At 45.6% G+C, this 20,167-nt stretch overlaps 1 protein-coding gene across 1 annotated transcript; it reads right to left on the reverse strand.

The window, feature by feature from the left end:
- Nucleotides 1-227: 227 nt before the first annotated feature.
- On the reverse strand, nt 228-5,390 carry LOC106611117 (gap junction delta-2 protein). Its single transcript, XM_014210982.2, has 2 exons — nt 4,743-5,390; nt 228-4,330 (listed from the first exon to the last, which is right to left on the reverse strand). Exons 1-2 carry the CDS (start codon nt 4,811-4,813, stop codon nt 3,484-3,486), a joined length of 918 nt encoding a protein of 305 aa, XP_014066457.1. The 5' UTR covers nt 4,814-5,390; the 3' UTR covers nt 228-3,483.
- Between the last annotated feature and the right edge of the window lie 14,777 nt (nt 5,391-20,167).

A 20,167-nucleotide genomic window follows, 5' to 3' on the forward strand; every position in this document is an offset into this window, starting at 1 on the left:
GTTGAGGTTGTTTGGATTTTCTTCCACAGAAAATCTTCTATGGATGTAGCACTTGAGAAAATAAAGAAAGAAAGACTCCATGGCTGCATTTGAAAAAATAAGCAGCTCTGAGTTTTTCTACGACACGGCTGTCTTAAAGATGAATTCCTCCTGTAGAGGACAGAAGGATAAGGAAGCAGTCAAAACACAACTGAAAAAAAAGACAGCACACCTTTAACAAATATATTCCCATTTTGGTGAGAAAGGGGATTTAATTCACAGTATGTCTTTCAAAGTCATTCCACTAACAGTACATATACTGAACCAGCGCATGTTAAATAAAAAACATCCAGGGTTGGAGACTTAGTTTGGCTTGTTGAGAAAAATAGTATTGGTGATTGTTTATGGTAAACAGTGCATATTTTTTTAATCAGCAAGGCCCTTGTTAAAGCAGTGGTGGATGGTAATAAAATGTGATTTTCTTTAATGAGGACAGGACACAGCCCACCTCTCATCTCTCCCAGACCATAACAGTCCCGGGGAGAAGATTCTCTCTAATCGAGGGGTGTTTCTCCAGACAGAGAGATTAAGGGCTAAAATGATCCTGTAAAACTCCCTCCCTGTATCTTTAAGCACCTGCAATCAGCTGAAATTGGTTGTTTTCCTGAGCATTTGTCTTGGATCCTTGGAATAGCTGCAGTCCTTGCTCAGATGTATCTACTGTTGTCAAGAGTGGGGGCCAAAGCGAGCACAAGATAAATGCCAGAGAACTCAAATTAATGTCATCTTTCTTTCGTTCTGGTTTAACTTGCTTGGGAGGCTGTAAACCAGAACTGGGAGAGTCGCTTACATCTGTCGCTACTTCCAGCTATCTCTCTGGTCAAAAGTCAAAAGCCCTCATCCTTTTTAGCCCGGCTGTCATGAGCTGAGCACAAAGGAAATAAAGAGCAGCACAGGTACCATGGAATATTAAACCAAGCCTTCCAACACTCACATGATGGAAAATGCAACACAGCATGCATAATTGCATTCATACATAACCCAATAATTTTGGCATTTAGAAGTAGCCGTGAAAATACCAGGATGAATATTGCAGGGAAACCACTAGCACAGCATTAGAGCAACTGGCCCTTCAGTAAATGTACAGTAAATATACAGTGATGTACAATGAAAATATAGTCTTTGAAGGATCCCTTACACAACAGCCTTGTATAACTAGTAGTTCTCAGTGAAAGAACACCCATGACATTAAAAGCACACAACTGTGTGGAATTGGACACTTCAATCTTATAGAACAGGATGGCCTGTACAATAATTTGGTCAGTAAAAAATTAAAGCGAGAGAGGGACGGGAGAGACAAATAGAGAGAGAGAGATGAAGATGGAGAGAGAAAGAGAGTAAGAAAAAAGATAATGTGAGCCACTGCATTGCATCAGGCCAAGTAGACAAATTGCACTTCTCCTGTTATTCCCCCAGAGTTCTTGAGTTAGGGAGAATTTTCACATCCCTGCTGAGTTTGAGATAGATGTGTCAGTGTGCACAACTCTTCGATTTCTCTGGGCTTTGCCGAGTCATCCTGGCAGAATCTAGCCTCCTACGCCCCCTCGGTTCCTCCTCGATGGTCATCTCAGAATCCTCCTCTCGCTCTTTTTCTCTCCCCCCTCTCTCTCTCGCTCTCCCTCTCGTGTTGGTGTTCAGTTAAACACCTTTTTTCTCTTTCCATTTTTCTTAGTGACCTTCATGAGGCTCACACGACCTTCCCTTTGTCCGGAGCTGCTCCCTTGCTCTCTTCCTATAAATGAGTGAAGAAGGGATGTGTGGAGGACAAAAAAGGCCAAGTCCTCTATCAATAAAGATCAGGTCTTAATCGTCCCATGTTTTGTGCAGTGCGTCTGTCTAATAGCTTCCTGGTCAAGGTTACAAGGTCATTAACAGTATAACAGCCATGTGAACAGTCACGGTCAGGTCAGCTAAGACTGGGAAGGGACAGTACATGGATGTTAGAATGCATTTCACATTAGGGCTTCCCAGGGCACACTGTAATGGGACATGCAGTATTCATGTTTGTCATGGAAGCGTCATCCCCATTTAAATTCATTACAGCACACCCACATGGTAACAGATACTGATAGCATCAAAGGAAGCTCTCATAGGGGTTTTCTCATTGGATGGAATAATATGGACTGGTGGGTGTGGCAAACATTGTCATTTTCACTGAACCAAGCCATGGTCTAGACAGGGCAGCTATAGGATCTAACATTCTAACATTCCAGTTCAGCTTTCAGACAGAAAAGTACTGCACCTCACACGTTTCTGGTGTACATGATTCGCACTTTTATTTTCGACAGAAAAGGATGTTTCTTCTGGTTTATTTTGGTTACATTGAAAACCATTCTGTGAAAAACCGTAGCACCAGAGCAGATACTTATTGCCCATCCTTAATTTGTTAAAAAGGTCAATTTGTGCTATTTTGAGTTGAGATCAATTGTGATGTGGAGAAACGTTTTCTTCCAGTATATAAAAAAGACTAGCACTTTATTTATTTTCCAGTCATTTTCTAAATAAAAAGAGAGATGTAAATGTAATATATCCTTTCCATTTAAATCACAACAAATACACTTAAAGCAAAAAAATTGGGCGGCATTTAGCATAATTCAAGCAGGGAATTATCTTTCATGTTGAATAATATTATATATTTATATATACACACATACAATATATATATATATATACATATATATATATATGTATGTTTATGTACAAGTATGGCACTTGATTACACGAAAGCAAGAAAACACTTTTCACAAATAAAAGCAGTGGGCGCTTTGGTGTATTATAAATTAAGGAAGTCACAGACGTTAGCGTTTGCAGCAAATCCACCAGATACTGTTTTGCAAGTCAGCCATATAGAAATGGAATGATTACATACGTTAGGGTCAGTGGTGCGAACACAGGCAACAAAAAACACCAATGATGCTAAATGTATTTCAACTAGGTCAATCTAGCCAAAATTGATTTAAATATTTATCCATATGCCTATATAAATATGGAGAATAGATTTTCCTTCGAACACATGGTCAACTGGTGTATTGTGTGTCTTAAATAGGTTGTCAAAAATCGGTTTGAAACTGTTTTTAAAACACTGTCAATAGCACGTATCGGGTTATGTTTGGCTCCCCGGTGTTCATCCCTTAGTTCAATTTGCATTTACACTCTTCAAGTACAGTAGATCAGCCCACAAAGAGTAAATGCGTGAACACGTCGACATGATCTAAATTTAGCGCTTTACAGAGTATAAACGTTACTACAAAGTTGAATCAGTGCATTGTAATAAGTCAACAAACGTGGAATCCATTGGAGTCCATAAAAGACAAACAAATAAAAAATCTGCCCACTCGTTTAAGTCATGAAACGGATGTGGTGTGAGGAGCTGTACATCCCGGGTTCATCTTGGTTCAATCTTTACACATCGCACATTGTCCCTTCGGTAACTCTCTCCATGTGCTACACATAAGCAGAGTCACTGGATTGAGTACGACCGAAATTAGGCACACTCATTCGGGGCAAGTCCTTATTTCTGATTTCATAAATGGACTTCCGCCTCGCCTGCACTCCTCGCACCGCCGTTTTGATTTTCTTCCACCCCAAATGATTGAGTTCTGCCAGATTCAGCAACACACAAAAGCCACTGACCGCGAACATGAAGACTAGAAACACGGTCTTCTCAGTTGGTCTGGAAACATAGCACTCGACATCTTTTATGCATGGGTATCGATCACATTCGTACACCGACGGGACGTTGAATCCATACAAGAAATATTGACCCACTAAAAACCCTATTTCCAGCGCGTTTCTGAAAACCACTTGAATTATGTAAAACCTCGAGATACCCTCTTGCCGACTCTTTTTAGACTTCCCAGTAGTTCTCATGGCTGAATTGGGGATCTCTTTGACTTCCAAACAGTCGGGTTCGGCTTCTTTGGTGGAGTTCTCTGTGTTCTGAAGTACTCCATTCACAATGGTGTTTTTAATCTTTTTGCTGTCATCTCGTTTCATTGAATCTTGATCCTTATCCAGGGACAGAAAGACGGTGGAGTACCGTCGCTCCTTCTGTTTCGCTGACTGATGCACCGAGTATGTGATAAAACAAAGACTCGGGGTGCAAACCATTATGATCTGGAAAACCCAAAATCTAATGTGTGAAATTGGGAATGCCTTGTCGTAGCAAGCCTGGTTGCAGCCAGGTTGTAAGGTATTACAAACAAACATGGTTTGCTCGTCATCATAGACCGTCTCTCCAACTATTGCTACGATTAGAATCCGGAAGATCACCACCACAGTTAGTAGGATCCTAAAAAACAAACAAACAAAGTATGAATATAAAGTCCGTAAATGATTTACAGTGGCGCTCTAAGCAGGCGTGTGTTTGGGAGCTGTCCAGTGCTGAAACCGAACGCTATTTGCTGGGATGACGCTTTGCTCGCTCTCAGCATGGAGTTTGGGATGATGTGTGTATTATGCTTTGTTGTCATTTGTGTTATATACTTTGTGTACGCTGAAGTATTTACTAATTGGCATTCATCTGTATTTGTGTTTTAAAATGTTTTGACAGCGTTGGTTTGGTAATGTAAGCGGGGCAGGCAATAGGTTACGGTCTCTGCCTCTCAGTTAGTGCATGGCACAGGAACCCATCTATCCCCAACAACAGCCATTAAAACAGGCAACTGTATTTACTGTAAATAACGTTGACATTTTTCTCTTACCTTCCTATCATAGTAGAGTGCTGCTGGACAGCAGCCTCCAGGAGCCTCTCTAGTATGGTCCATTCCCCCATTATTGTTCATCCGGAGGAGGCGAGAGTCCACGGCACACTGCACGAACTCCTGCCGAATATGTGGAAAATATTTCCTTGGGTCTTTGGTCGTTGTCACTCTCCAGAGGCTCGGAGGTTATCTGACAAATGCATTGATCATGAGCCCGCAGCTGTCCTGTCCTGCCCTCCTCTCTCGCGCGTCGTGCAATAGGGTTATGTGCGTCTGCCCGAGCGCTCGCGTGACGCTGACACTTTCTCGTTTTCTTGGGGAGTCCGAAAGGCTGATTACAATAAACCCTCCTATTGTCGATCTTAAGATCAGACTGATGAGTCGTGCGCTGTGTCTGGATGCAGGGAGGTTGGATTTAATGTCTTGCCAGCGTTAATCTACCTTTAAGTAGTCCCCTCTCTGCGTCATGTGCAGACAGGTTGGCGGAACGCGGCCAAACGCGGCCAGGATTTCTCATTTTCAATATTCGACGAATGGAACCCGGGGCCGGCGTGCAAGATTAATCTGTGATAAAATGATTGGCGATAACCTCAATGCACCCGGGGTGTTTCAAGTTTACAACACATGCAAATTACTGAGCCAGACCGAATTGTCTCTGGTGCGCGTGCTCAGGGTCATAGAGGTAGAGAGGGAGAGGGATAAAGGGAGAGAGGTTGTAAATGCGCTGTGTACTGAGCCCGCAGGTCAAGGTATGGCGCGCAGATATTTTTTCGGATCCCTTTAAGGCAAACACTTGTTGCTTTTTTACTGTAATCGTGACAATGCCTGCAATAAAGCAGATTTTCTTGAGTGCACGTGGGATACCCCCGATTTCAGTACTCGTAGTAAAGCTATTGTAAAGCACGGCAAATAATAATGCTGTGGATACACTGTGACTAAGTGAAAGTACCATCCGAGTTGCTAATCGCTTTACAAGGTTGTGTGTGTGTGTGTGTGTGTGGGGGGGGGGGTAAAAATAGCAGCAAAATGTCTGAATCTGCCCTGTGTCTTGCCCTTCGATATGATCAACTCAACTACAGAGCAAGGGGCGTGTTCACATTCATTAATATTACTGTTTTAAGACCATAGGCTACACACAAATATTAGTAAATGATAAGTGGTAGGCTTAATACATTGAGTAGCCTATATTGTATCTTTACATAAAATTTCGAAAATATAAAAACAAATATTTTCCACAAAAAACGTCATGAAATTACAAGTGCAGGATTGGCCTTTGTCTGATGAGGCTACTAAGATGTAAAATATTGATATTTCTGACCATTGCTGTGGAAGAGAACAGATGTTTACATATAGTAGACTTTATGCAAAGGTATCTTCTACTACCTGATCTCAGGTGCATGGATTAGAGTGAGGATCATGTGACTTTGTTTTTATTGAATGAAGGGGCGTGGTACAAGGGCTTATCTCTCCCTGCTGTAATCTTCCATGAACTCAAATCTTTTATAACCTTCCTATGAATCATCACGTGATGTGATAGATAAGGTGTGTGAGAGAGAGAAAGATGGGAGGATGCTCTCTAAACTACAGCACATGATCTTGAATAATAGAGACATGGACGGCTTTGAGGTAATCAAGAATGCAAACACTGCGTACCAACACAATTCATAAAACCCATAAAACATGGCATAAACAGACCAATCCAAGTCCATAAGTTATGCAGCATTAATTGTCTTTTCACACATACGAAATTCAAAAATATCAGAGGGGTATGCTCCCTGCACAGTCTTAACAGAACAAGGTATTTGAAAGTGCCATTCCTGACACCTTTGTCATTGACAGGAGTCATATTGGCTTATAGGTTTAAGCTATCAGCTGTTGTGATTAAGGAACTTGTACAGATGCACCGTCGAGAGCATTCTGTTGGGCTGTATATCACTGCAACATCACCGCCGGGTTCTCCAGAGGGTGGTGCGGTCAGCCCAGCACATCACCGGGGACACACTGCCTGCCCTCCAGGATATCTACAGCACCCGGTGTCATAGGAACACCTAGAAGACCAACAAGGACCTCAGCCACCCGAGCCAGGGCCTGTTCACACCGCTGCCACCTAGAAGGTGGAGACTGTACAGGCGCATCCAAGCTGGGACTGAAAAACAGCTTCCATCTCCAGGCCATCGGACAGTTAAACAGCCATCGCTAGCCAACCTCCAGGGTTAGGGAGCAAAAGATTACATGTAATCCGTTACATGTAAGGGATTACAAAAAACTAACCTGTTACCAGCAAAAATATTGTAATTAGATACTTTTGAAAAACTAGACGATTACTTTGAGGATTCATTTTAAATTCAGAAAGGATATTCAGAAAAAATCTTTAACGCTTCTGTTTAAGGACATTCAAATCAGCATTGCAAAAAGGCGCAAAAGTAATTTGTTCAACGTAAATGAGTCTGACCACAAGTCAGAGACCACTACGATGACATCAAATGTGTTTGCGGGATCGCGGGAAAATAGCAGGAATAGGCTTTAGCAGGCTACAGTTTAAGCTATGTCAGCATTGTCACAACCTGGCTCGTCGATGGTGACAAACAAGGAGTCCACACGTTAGCAGTTAAGGAGTAACAAAAACATTTATTAAATAACTAACAAAGTATAAAACTAACCTGTGAAGTGTGAAAGTAGGCTTGTGAGGGGTGTAATGGAGATGCATGGATGAAGGTAAAATGTGTGTAAGTGTTGACAGGTGCATCTAATCCAAAAAAATGAATCAACCAGATCAAAACAAAATGGTGCTTGTGAAGAGAGCGAGAGCCAGGACTACGCACCAGGAACTTTGATCTCCTAGCTGATCCCAAACCCAGGTACAACTTGTCACCTTAACGACCCAATCAGCTCCACCTGTCCCCAATCTTGATCTTCAACAGATCAATCAGAGGTGCTACAACCGTGGAGAACTTGCAGCAAAACCCCTGATAATACCCAACCATACCTAGGAAGCGTTGCAGCTCCTTCTTGGGGGTGGGCGGTGGTCACTTTAGCCCGCACTGGGAGAACATGACCCTGCCCAACCACTCTGCCGATGTAGTCACTGTTGCCTAGGCAGACTCACATTTGGCTAAGTTCACAGTGAGACAGGCCTCAGCCAAATGCTCAAACAGAGTCTGCATCTGCACCAGATGTCGCTCCCAAGTGTCACTATAAACAACCACGGCATCTAGATAAACAGTACAGTCTTCAAGGCCAGAGATCACCCTATTCATAAGACGCTGAAATGTAGCAGGAGCGTTGTATAGGCCCAAACTCATGACCGTATAGGAGTAAAGACCTGAAGGAGTAATAAAAGCAGATATTTCACAAGCTCCTGATGAAAAAGGCACCAGCCAGTACCTCTTCAGCAACTCCAACTTGCTGACAAACCGGGCAACACCAACCTGGTCAAAACAATCTTCCATCCGTGGGAGTGGGTAACAGTCAGGTTGTCACACTATTAACCTTCCGGTAATCAGTGCAAAATCTAAGAGAACCATCTGGCTTGCTCTCCAAGAGACACGGCGTGGCCCAACTGAAGAATGATGCTACAGCGATATCATTAACTAGCATGAACTTAATCTGAGTCCAAGTGACGTAGCTTCTCCAATGAGACGCGATAAAGTTTCATGGGGACAGCATCCCCAACATAAATATCGTGCACTGCGAAAATGAGTACGAGAAGGTGTCAGAAAACAAAGACTGAAAATCAGTGATCAAATCAGTTAAAACCTGTTGGGGCTAGGGGGCCGTATTTTCACGGCCGGATAAAAATCGTACCCGATTTAAACTGGTTACTACTCTTGCCCAGAAACAAGAATATGCATATAATTAGTAGATTTGGATAGAAAACACTAAAGTTTCTAAAACTGTTTGAATGGTGTCTGTGAGTATAACAGAACTCATATGGCAGGCCAAAACCTGAGAAGATTCCATACAGGAAGTGCCCTGTCTGACAATTTGTTGTCCTTCTGTTGCATCTCTATCGAAAATACAGCATCTGTGCTGTAACGTGACACTTTCTAAGGCTTCCATTGGCTCTCTAAAGCCGCCAGAAAGTGGAATGGGGTGTCTGCTGTCTCTGGGCATAGTACAGCAGCAGAGTTTGTAAGTGGTCAGCCTGGGGACAGTGAGACTGAGATGCGGGTTCACAAGACTTCTCCATTTTTTTCTTTCAGACTTTGAATGAATACAACGTTGCCCGGTTGAAATATTATCGCTATTTTACGAGAAAAATAGCATAAAAATAGATTTTAAACAGCGTTTGACATGCTTCTAAGTACGGTAATGGAATATTTTGAATTTTTTTGTCACGAAATGCGCCCGCGCGTTACCCTTCAGATAGTGACCTGAACGCACGAACAAAACGGAGGTATTTGGATATAACTATGGATTATTTGGAACCAAAACAACATTTGTTGTTGAAGTAGAAGTCCTGGGAGTGCATTCTGGGAGTGCATCGCTTCCGGGTTTGGAGCGAGTAGTCGTGCTGCACTTCGCACCGCAGGTAATATTACATTTCATTACAATACAATGGTTTGATTTGTTTGATCTGAGCAATTTTTTAGCTAGCTACATAGCTGTCTCTACATAGCTGTCTTTGTTTCAAAGATAATTGTGTAGGATAGAGTAGTTTAGAGTAATTATCGAGGTTAGCTAGCCAGCTATTTTCATCCTGCTAGCTAGCCAACTTCTACCGACTAGCAGCACTGTAGTAACTAATACATTACAATGGAACGATTTGATCAGTGTAGTGTTAGCTAGCTACATAGTTGTCTTTGCATCTAAGATAATTGTGTAGTTTAGAGTAATTATCGAGGTGAGCTAGCCAGCTATTTTCGTCCCCCGCGACGCCATTTCCCAAACCTAGCCAACTATTACCGACGAGCAGCATTGTAGAAACGAAATACATTACAAAGGAACGTCTTGATTAGTGTTATGTTAGCTAGCTACATAGTTGCCTTTGTATCATGATAATGGTGTAGTACTGAAACTATCAAGGTTACCTAGCCAGCTACACTTTCAAATAAAGTCAACAACGCAGCCACTGCTAGCTAGCCTACTTCACCAGCCAGCAGTACTGTATCATTTTAGTCATTTTAGTCAATAACATTTTTGCAACGTAAGCTTAACTTTCTGAACATTCGAGACGTGTAGTCCACTTGTCATTCCAATCTCCTTTGCATTAGCATAGCCTCTTCTGTAGCCTGTCAACTATGTGTCTGTCTATCCCTGTTCTCTCCCCTCTGCACAGGCCACACAAACGCTTCACACCGCGTGACATATGCCACTCAAACCTGGTGGTCCCAGCGCGCACAACCCACGTGGAGTTCCAGGTCTCCGGCAGCCTCTGGAACTGCCGGTCTGCGGCCAACAAGGCAGAGTTCATCTCAGCCTATGCTACCCTCCAGTCCCTCGACTTCTTGGCGCTGACAGAAACATGGATTACCACAGATAACACTGCTACTCCTACTGCTCTCTCCTCGTCTGCCCACGTGTTCTCGCATACCCCGAGAGCATCTGGCCAGCGGGGTGGTGGCACTGGAATCCTCATCTCTCCCAAGTGGACATTCTCTCTTTCTCCCCAGACCCATTTGTCTATCGCCTACTTTGAATTCCATGCTGTCACAGTTACCAGCCCTTTCAAGCTTAACATCCTTATCATTTATCGCCCTCCAGGTTCCCTTGGAGAGTTCATCAATGAGCTTGACGCCTTGATAAGTTCCTTTCCTGAGGATGGCTCACCTCTCACAGTTCTGGGTGACTTTAACCTCCACACGTCTACCTTTGAATCATTCCTCTCTGCCTCCTTCGTTCCACTCCTCTCCTCTTTTGACCTCACCCTCTCACCTTCCCCCCCCTACTCACAAGGCAGGCAATACGCTTGACCTCATCTTTACTAGATGCTGCTCTTCCACTAATCTCATTGCAACTCCCCTCCAAGTCTCCGACCACTACCTTGTATCCTTTTCCCTCTCGCTCTCCTCCAACACTTCTCACTCTGCCCCTACTCGGATGGTATTGCGCTGTCGCAACCTTCGCTCTCTCTCTCCCGCTACTGTTTCCTCTTCCATCCTATCATCTCTTCCCTCTGCTCAAACCTTCTCCAACCTATCTCCTGAGTCTGCCTCCTCAACCCTCCTCTCCTCCCTTTCTGCATCCTTTGACTCTCTATGTCCCCTATCCTCCTGGCCGGCTCGGTCCTCACCTCCTGCTCCGTGGCTCGACGACTGATTGCGAGCTCACAGAACAGGGCTCCGGGCAGCCGAGCGGCAATGGAGGAAAACTAGCCTCCCTGCGGATCTGGCATCCTTTCACTCCCTCCTCTCTACATTTTCCTCTTCTGTTTCTGCTGCTAAAGCCACTTTCTACCACTCTAACTTCAAAGCATCTGCCTCTAACCCTAGGAAGCTCTTTGCCACCTTCTCCTCCCTCCTGAATTCCCCCCCCCTCCCTCTCTGCGGATGACTTCGTCAACCATTTTGAAAAGAAGGTCGACGACATCCGATCCTCGTTTGTTAAGTCAAACGACACCGCTGGTCCTGCTCACACTGCCCTACCCTGTGCTTTGACCTCTTTCTCCCCTCTCTCTCCAGATGAAATCTCGCGTCTTGTGACGGCCTGCCGCCCAACAACCTGCCCGCTTGACCCTGTCCCCTCCTCTCTTCTCCAGACCATTTCCGGAGACCTTCTCCCTTACCTCACCTCGCTCATCAACTCATCCTTGACCACTGGCTATGTCCCTTCCGTCTTCAAGAGAGCGAGAGTTGCACCCCTTCTGAAAAAACCCACACTCGATCCCTCCGGTGTGTCAACAACTATAGACCAGTATCCCTTCTTTCTTTTCTCTCCAAAACTCTTGAACGTGCCGACCTTGGCCAGCTCTCTTGCTATCTCTCTCAGAATGACCTTCTTGATCCAAATCAGTCAGGTTTCAAGACTGGTCATTCAACTGAGACTGCTCTTCTATGTGTCACGGAGGCTCTCCGCACTGCTAAAGCTAACTCTCTCTCCTCTGCTCTCATCCTTCTAGACCTATCTGCTGCCTTTGATACTGTGAACCACCAGATCCTCCTCTCCACCCTCTCCGAGTTGGGCGTCTCCGGCGCGGCCCACGCTTGGATTGCGTCCTACCTGACAGGTCGCTCCTACCAGGTGGCGAGAATCTGTCTCCGCACCATGTGCTCTCACCACTGGTGTCCCCCAGGGCTCTGTTCTAGGCCCTCTCCTATTCTCGCTATACACCAAGTCACTTGGCTCTGTAATATCCTCACATGGTCTCTCCTATCATTGCTATGCAGACGACACACAATTAATCTTTTCCTTTCCCCCTTCTGATAACCAGGTGGCAAATCGCATCTCTGCATGTCTGGCAGACATATCAGTGTGGATGACGGATCAGCACCTCAAGCTGAACCTCGGCAAGACGGAGCTGCTTTTCCTCCCGGGGAAGGACTGCCCGTTACATGATCTCGCCATCACGGTTGACAACTGCATTGTGTCCTCCTCCCAGAGTGCTAAGAACCTTTGCGTGACCCTGGACAACACCCTGTCGTTCTGTACTAACATCAAGGCAGTGACCCGATCCTGTAGGTTCATGCTCTACAACATTCGCAGAGTACGACCCTGCCTCACACAGGAAGCGGCGCAGGTCCTAATCCAGGCACATGTCATCTCCCGTCTGGATTACTGCAACTCGCTGTTGGCTGGGCTCCCTGCCTGTGCCATTAAACCCCTACAACTCATCCAGAACTCCGCAGCCTGTCTGGTGTTCAACCTTCCCAAGTTCTCTCACGTCACCCCGCTCCTCCTCACACTCCACTCGCTTCCAGTTGAAGCTTGCATCTGCTACAAGACCATGGTGCTTGCCTTAATGCCATAATGTCCTAGGTGTGTCATCTGATGAAGATCATCAAAGGTTAGTGCTGCATTTAGCTGTCTTCTGGGTTTTTGTGACATTATATGCTAGCTTGAAAAATGGGTGTCTGATTATTTTTGGCTGGGTACTCTGCTGACATAATGTAATGTTTTGCTTTCGCTGTAAAGCCTTTTTGAAATCGGACAGTGTGGTTAGATTAACGAGAGTCTTTTCTTTAAAATGCTGTAAAATAGTCATATGTTTGAAAAATTGAAGTTTTCGGATTTTAGAGGAGTTTGTATTTCGCGCCATGCCCATCATTGGATATTGGAGCAGGTGTTCCGCTAGCGGAACGTCTAGATGTAAGAGGTTGACATCTAGACGTTCCGCTAGCGGAACACCTGCTCCAATATCCAATGATAGGCGTGGCGCGAATTACAAATTCCTCAAAAATACAAAAACTTCAATTTTTCAAACATATGACTATTTCACAGCATTTTAAAGACAAGACTCTCCTTTATCTAACCACACTGTCCGATTTCAAAAAGGCTTTACAGCGAAAGCAAAACATTAGATCATGTCAGCAGAGTACCAAGCCAGAAATAATCAGACACCCATTTTTCAAGCTAGCATATAATGTCACAAAAACCCAGAAGACAGCTAAATGCAGCACTAACCTTTGATGATCTTCATCAGATGACACACCTAGGACATTATGTTATACAATACATGCATGTTTTGTTCAATCAAGTTCATATTTATATCAAAAAACAGCTTTTTACATTAGCATGTGATGTTTAGAACTAGAATACCCCCTGCAAACTTCCGCGGAATTTGCTAACAATTTACTAAATTACTCACGATAAACGTTCACAAAAAGCATAACAATTATTTTAAGAATTATAGATACAGAACTCCTCTATGCACTCGATATGTCCGATTTTAAAATCGCTTTTTGGTGAAAGCACATTTTGCAATATTCTAAGTACGTAGCCCAGCCATCACGTTTTTTATCCAGCCGTGAAAATACTGCCCCCTAGCCCTAACAGGTTAACCTGTTAGGGCTAGGGGGCAGTATTGACACGGCTGGATAAAAAACATACCCGATTTAATCTGGTTACCACTCCTACCCAGTAACTAGAATATGCATATACTTATTACATATGGATAGAAAACACCCTAAATTTTCTAAAACTGTTTGAATGGTGTCTGTGAGTATAACAGAACTCAAATGGCAGGTCAAAACCTGAGAGATTCCTTTACAGGAAGTGGGCTGTCTGACCATTTCTTGAACTTCTTTTCCATCTCTATCATTTACTAAGGATCTCTGCTCTAACGTGACACTTCCCACGTCGTCCATAGGCGCTCAGAGCCCGGGAAAAAACAGAATGTCGTCATTCCAGCCCCAGGCTGAAACACATTATCGCCTTTCTCAAGTGGCCGATCAAGGGACACTGGCCTTATGCGCGTGACCCCGACCGCCCCCGCCTTTGGGATTTTTTTCCTCTGTTTGCCGAAAAGGAGATTCCCTGTCGGAATATTATCGCTTTTCTACGAGAAAAGTGTCGTAAAAATTGATTTTAAACAGCGGTTGACATGCTTCGAAGTACGGTAATGGAATATTTAGAATTTTATTGTCACGAATTGCGCCATGCGCGCGACACTTCTTTACTATTTCGGATAGTGTCTGGAACGCATACGAACAAAACGCCGCTATTCGGATATAACGATGGATTATTTTGGACCAAACCAACATTTGTTATTGAAGTAGCAGTCCTGGGTGTGCATTCTGACGAAGACAACAAAAGGTAATCAAACTTTTATAATAGTAAATATGATTATGGTGAGTGCTAAACTTGCCGGGTGTCTAAATAGCGAGCCCGTGATGCCTGGGCTATGTACTTAGAATATTGCAAAATGTGCTTTCACCAAAAAGCTATTTTAAAATCTGACATATCGAGTGCATAGAGGAGGTCTGTATCTATAATTCTTAAAATAATTGTTATGCTTTTTGTGAACGTTTATCGTGAGTAATTTAGTAAAATGTTAGCGAATTCCCCGGAAGTTTGCGGGGGTATGCTAGTTCTGAACGTCACATGCTAATGTAAAAAGCTGTTTTTTGATATAAATATGAACTTGATTGAACAAAACATGCATGTATTGTATAACATAATGTCCTAGGGTTGTCATCTGATGAAGATCATCAAAGGTGAGTGCTGCATTTAGCTGTCTTCTGGGTTTTGGTGACATTATATGCTGGCTTGAAAAATGGGTGTCTGATTATTTCTGGCTTGGTACTCTGCTGACATAATCTAATGTTTTGCTTTCGTTGTAAAGCCTTTTTGAAATCGGACAGTGTGGTTAGATTAACGAGAGTCTTGTCTTTAAATGGCTGTAAAATAGTCATATGTTTGAGAAATTGAAGTAATAGGATTTTTAAGGTTTTGAAAATCGCGCCACAGGCTGGCAGTGGCTGTTACGTAGGTGGGACGCAAGCGTCCCACCTAGCCCATAGAGGTTAAATAGTACTAACAAAACTTTCTTGGGCAGACAAACACGAGCAATGGACATTAGACTGGTAGAAATCTGTCCTTTGGTCTGATTGTGAGTCCAAATTTGAGATTTTTGGTTCCAGCCTCTGTGGATTTGTGAGACTCAGAATAAGTGAATGTATGATCTCCGCATGTGTAGTTCACACCGTGAAGCATGGAGGAGGAGGTGTGATGGTTTGGGGGTGCTTTTCAGGTGACACTGACACCACAGCATTCTGCAGCGATCCACCATCCTATCTGGTTTGCGCTTAGTGGGACTATCATTTATTTTTCAACTGGACAGTGACCCAACACACCTCCAGGTTGTGTAAGGGCTATTTGACAAAGAAGGAGAGTGCTGGAGTGCTGCATCAGATGACCTGGCCTCCACAATCCCCCAACTTCAACCCAATTGAGATGGTTTGGGATGAGTTGGACTGGAGAGTGAAGGAAAAGCTGCCAACAAGTGCTCAGCATATGTGAGAACTCCTTCAAGGCTGTTAGAAAAGCATTCCAGGTGAAGCTGGTTGAGAGAATGCCAAGAGTGTGCAAAGCTGTCATAAAGGCAAAGGGTGGCTACTTTGAACAATATAAAATATATATATTTTATGTATTTATTTAACACTTTTTTGGTTACTACATGATTCCATATGTGTTATTTCATAGTTTTGATATCTCCACTATTATTCTACAATGTAGAATAATAGTACAAATAAAGAAAAACCCTTGAATGAGTCGGTGTGTCCAAACTTTTGAATATATACAGTACCAGTCAAAAGTTTGGACACACCTATTCATTCAATGGTCTTTGCGCATGGTGATTTTTGCCTTGTGTGTGGCTGCTTGGCCATGGAAACCCACTTCATGAAGCTCCCGACAAACTGTTTTTGTACTGATGTTGCTTCTAGAGGATTTTGGAACTTGGTAGTGAGTGTTGCAACCATGGACAGACAATTTCACGTGCTACGTGCTTCAGCACTAGGCTTTTGAATGGCGGGAACCCAGTTACCGAGATTTATCGTATTTACTGCCGAAAACCACTCCCTTTTCCCGGGATAAAGAGCTGCGATAAACCGGTCAATTATAATAAATTATTTATATGAACAGCATGGCGTGAAGTGTAACTGTTAAATTATATGCGATGTCTAAATCTGGCTTCTTTACGGCCTCTGCATGATGAATCAACGCTCAGGGTTGGGACAGACCATCTCTGTATGGAGTTCATTTCACAATGCATGTAGACCTACAGTATCATCTCATGGTAACTTTCTTTCTTGTGAAGCAGGCATACATTTGCTGCAGCATAGCCTATGCTACAGTAATAAAAAGACAGAATGATCGTCTAATTTACCCATCTCCATCTGGCTTTAAGGGGTCACCTTGTTTTTGGATTGTAAAGATTTCTAGTGGATAGCCTTCCGAGAAGAATGGAGGTGTCACGCCCTGATGTGTTTCACCTGTCCTTGTCCTTGTCTCAACCCCCCTCCAGGTGTCGCCCATCTTCCCCATTATCCCCTGGGTACTTATACCTGTGTTCTCTGTTGGCAGTTTGTTTTGCTTGTCAAGTCAACCAGCGTTTTGTCTCAGCTCCTGCTTTTCCTAGTCTCTCTTTTTTTTGCTCTCCTGGTTTTGACCCTTGCCTGTCCTGTCTCTGAGCCCGCCTGCCTGACCACTCTACCTGCCCCTGAGCCAGTGTGCTGTCCTGTACCTTGCCCCTACACTGGATTATCGACTCCTGCCTTACTGGACCTGTCATTTGCCTGCCCCTGTTGCTGTAATAAACATTGTTATTTCAACACAGTCTGTATTTGGGTCTTACCTGAAACTTGAACCAGCCCCGCAACACCATCTCCGCCCAAGGAGTCACCATTGGTAGGCACAAGGAGTTGCTTCACAGTCTGTTGGAAGAGTTCCAGGACGTGGCCGAACGTCACGACCTAGCATTGGACGCATTGCGGGAGAAATTCTGTAGACAGCCTACCATGACGGTACCCTCCCAGCCCCTCAGTAACCCGGCTGCTAGCAACGCCGTCACCCCGGTTTCCCGGGAACCCCGCTTACCTCCCCCAGAGCGCGACGATGGAGATTCCAGAACCTGCTGGGCCTGTCTCTCCCAGTGCGCCCTCGTTTTCAAGCTACAGCCATCTTCATTCCCCTTGGACCGCTCGAGGATAGTGTACATCATTACACTGATGTACGGGAGGGCACTGGCCTGGACACGGCGGTGTGGGAGCAACAATCCGCCGGCTGCCTCAGTCTGGAGGTATTCGTGATGGTGAGAAAGGTTTTTGAGGCTCCGGTGTCCTGGAGAGAGGCTTCCCTGAAGTTACTCCAGCTTCGGCAGGACTCCCTCAGTGTGGCATGCGGTGGATTTCCGTACGCTAGCAGCAGAGGGTGCCTGGAACCCGGCAGCGCTGTTCGACATCGTTGCTGCCCGCTCCAGGTGTCGCACATCTTCCCCATTATCCCCTGGGTACTTATACCTGTCTTCTCTGTTACCTCCATACCTCCAACGGACAAACAAAGAACATGGGTATAAATACACAGGGGATAATGGGGAAGATGGATGACACCTGGAGGGGGATGTAGAGAATCACAAGGACAGGTGAAACAGATCAAACAGGAGACAAAGGGCTGTGAGACAGGTTTGACTCTGGATACATGAAAGGTGAGATGTTTACGAAGGGTATGGGGCAACAGAAGACGAACAGCAGAGAGGCTAATAATTTTGGAGATGGGAAATGGGCCGATAAACAGGGTAGAGAGTTTGCGGAGTTTGGGTTTGGGTCCGATGGCAATCCGCTTGTCGTCGATACCTGGAGGTGGCCTTGAGGAGGGCCGACCATACTCTCCTCCAGGTACGATGACAGCGGCGGACAAACATCTGGGCAGAAGGTATGCCGACCTCTTCCTCCTGCTCAGGGAAGAGCAGGGGCTAATACCCCAGGGAACTAATGGAGATGGGTGTTGCGGGCGTACTCGACCCACACCAGCTGCTGGCTACAGGAGGTGGGGTTGGCGGAGACCAGGCAGTGCAGAGTAGTCTCAAAATCCTGGTTGGCTCGCTCCGACTGGCCATTGGACTGGGGGTGGATCCCAGAGGACAGGCTGGCATATGACCCAATGAGGGTGCAGAAAGCCTTCCAGAACCGGGACGAGAACTGAGGCCCCCAGTCGGAGACCATGTCCACGGGCAGTCCATGGATCCGGAAGATGTGCTGCACCATGAGCTGGGCTGTCTCCTTGGCCAAGAGTAGTTTGGGGAGAGGAATGAAGTGAGCGGCCTTCGAAAACCATTCAACCACAGTCACGATGGCATTGTTGCCCTCAGATGGAGGGAGACCCATGACAAAATCCAGGGATATGTGGGACCAGGGACGGTGAGGGATAGGCAGTGGTTGCAGAAGACCAGCCGGAGCTTGCCGAGGAGTCTGAGCACAGACCGTGCAGGCGGAGACAAACGCGGAAACATCCGGAACCATCGTAGGCACAAACATCCGGTTATCATGGAGCCCCCCAGGATTCGGATGGGACCGCTGCACCTCTCGGATCTGTTTCCCTATACATCAGTTGAATGCCGTCACCAAGCACGAGGTGGGAAGGATGGTCTCGGGCTCCGGGGTGGTACCCGTGGGGCTATAGCGGCAGGACATTGATTCCGGCTTGACATTCTTGGATCCCGACCGGTACGCGAGGGAGAAGTTGAACCGTGTGAACAGCAGGGCCCATCTTGCTTGCCTGGAGTTGAGGCGCTTGGTGGTGCGGAGATACTCCAGGTTCTTCTGGTCGATCCACACAATGAATAGTTGTTCTGCCCCCTCCAGCCAGTGCCTCCATTCCTCCAACGCCATCTTCATTGCGAGAAGCTCACGATTCCCCACATCGTTGTTCTTTTCTGTGGCATTGAGGCGGTGGGAGAAGAAGGCGCAGGAATGTAGCTTGAGGTCCAGGGCAGAATGCTGGGACAGGACTGCCCCGACTCCAACATCAGAAGCATCGGCCTTCACCACAAACTAACAGGAAGGGTCCAGATTAACCAAGACGGGAGCTGTGGTGAAGCTATGTTTGAAGTCCCGGAACCTGGTCAGCAGCTGGTGACCATGTGAACAGAACCTTGCATGAGGTAAGTGCGGACAGGGGTGAAGCCAGGGTGCTGTAACGCCAGATAAAAGCAGCGATAGAAGTTGGCGAACCCCAGGAAGCGTTGCAGCTGCACCCTGGAAGTAGGCTTGGGCCAATCCATCACCGCGTTCACCTTCCCAGGATCCATTTGCACACTCCCTGTGGCAATGATGAAACCCAGAAAAGGGATGGTGGAATGATGGAACTCGCACATCTCTGCTTTTACAAACAGCTGGTTCTCCAGGAGGAGTTGGAGAGCTTGTCGGACGTGGAGCACATGTTCTTGGGTGGAACGGGAGAAGATGATGTCATCTAGGTCAACAAAGATGAACCAGTTCAACATGTCATGGAGAACATCATTGACCAGAGCCTGGAACACAGCTGGGGCATTGGTAAGGCCAAATGGCATGACCAGATACTCGTAGTGACCGCTCGCCGTGTTGAAGGCGGTCTTCCACTTGTCCCTTTCTCGTATCCGCACCAGGTGGTCGGCATTCCATAGATCCGCTTGGAAAACACGTTGCCCCCCTGGAGCAGCTCGAAGGCCAAGGAGATGAGTGGTAGTGGGTAGTGGTTCTTCACCGTTATGTTGTTAAGACCCCGATAGTCGATGCACGGGTGCAGTGTCTTGTCCTTCTTCTCCACAAAGAAGAACCCTGCGCTGGTGAGAGAAGAAGGCCGGATCTGTCCCCTGGGCGGAGTCGTGCTAGGGAGAAAGTCAATCATGCAGTCATAAGGACGGTGCGGTTGGAGCGAAGTGGCCCGGGCCTTGCTGAACACCTCCTGGAGGTCCTGGTACTCCATGGGAATGGCGGAGAGGTCCAGGGCACCTTCCGAGCCCCCAGGAAAACATCCCGGGGCAGGTTGTGCTGACTTCAGGCAATGGGCAT

The sequence above is a fragment of the Salmo salar genome, chromosome ssa09 (assembly GCF_905237065.1).
Source record: "Salmo salar chromosome ssa09, Ssal_v3.1, whole genome shotgun sequence".
NCBI lineage: Eukaryota > Metazoa > Chordata > Actinopteri > Salmoniformes > Salmonidae > Salmo > Salmo salar.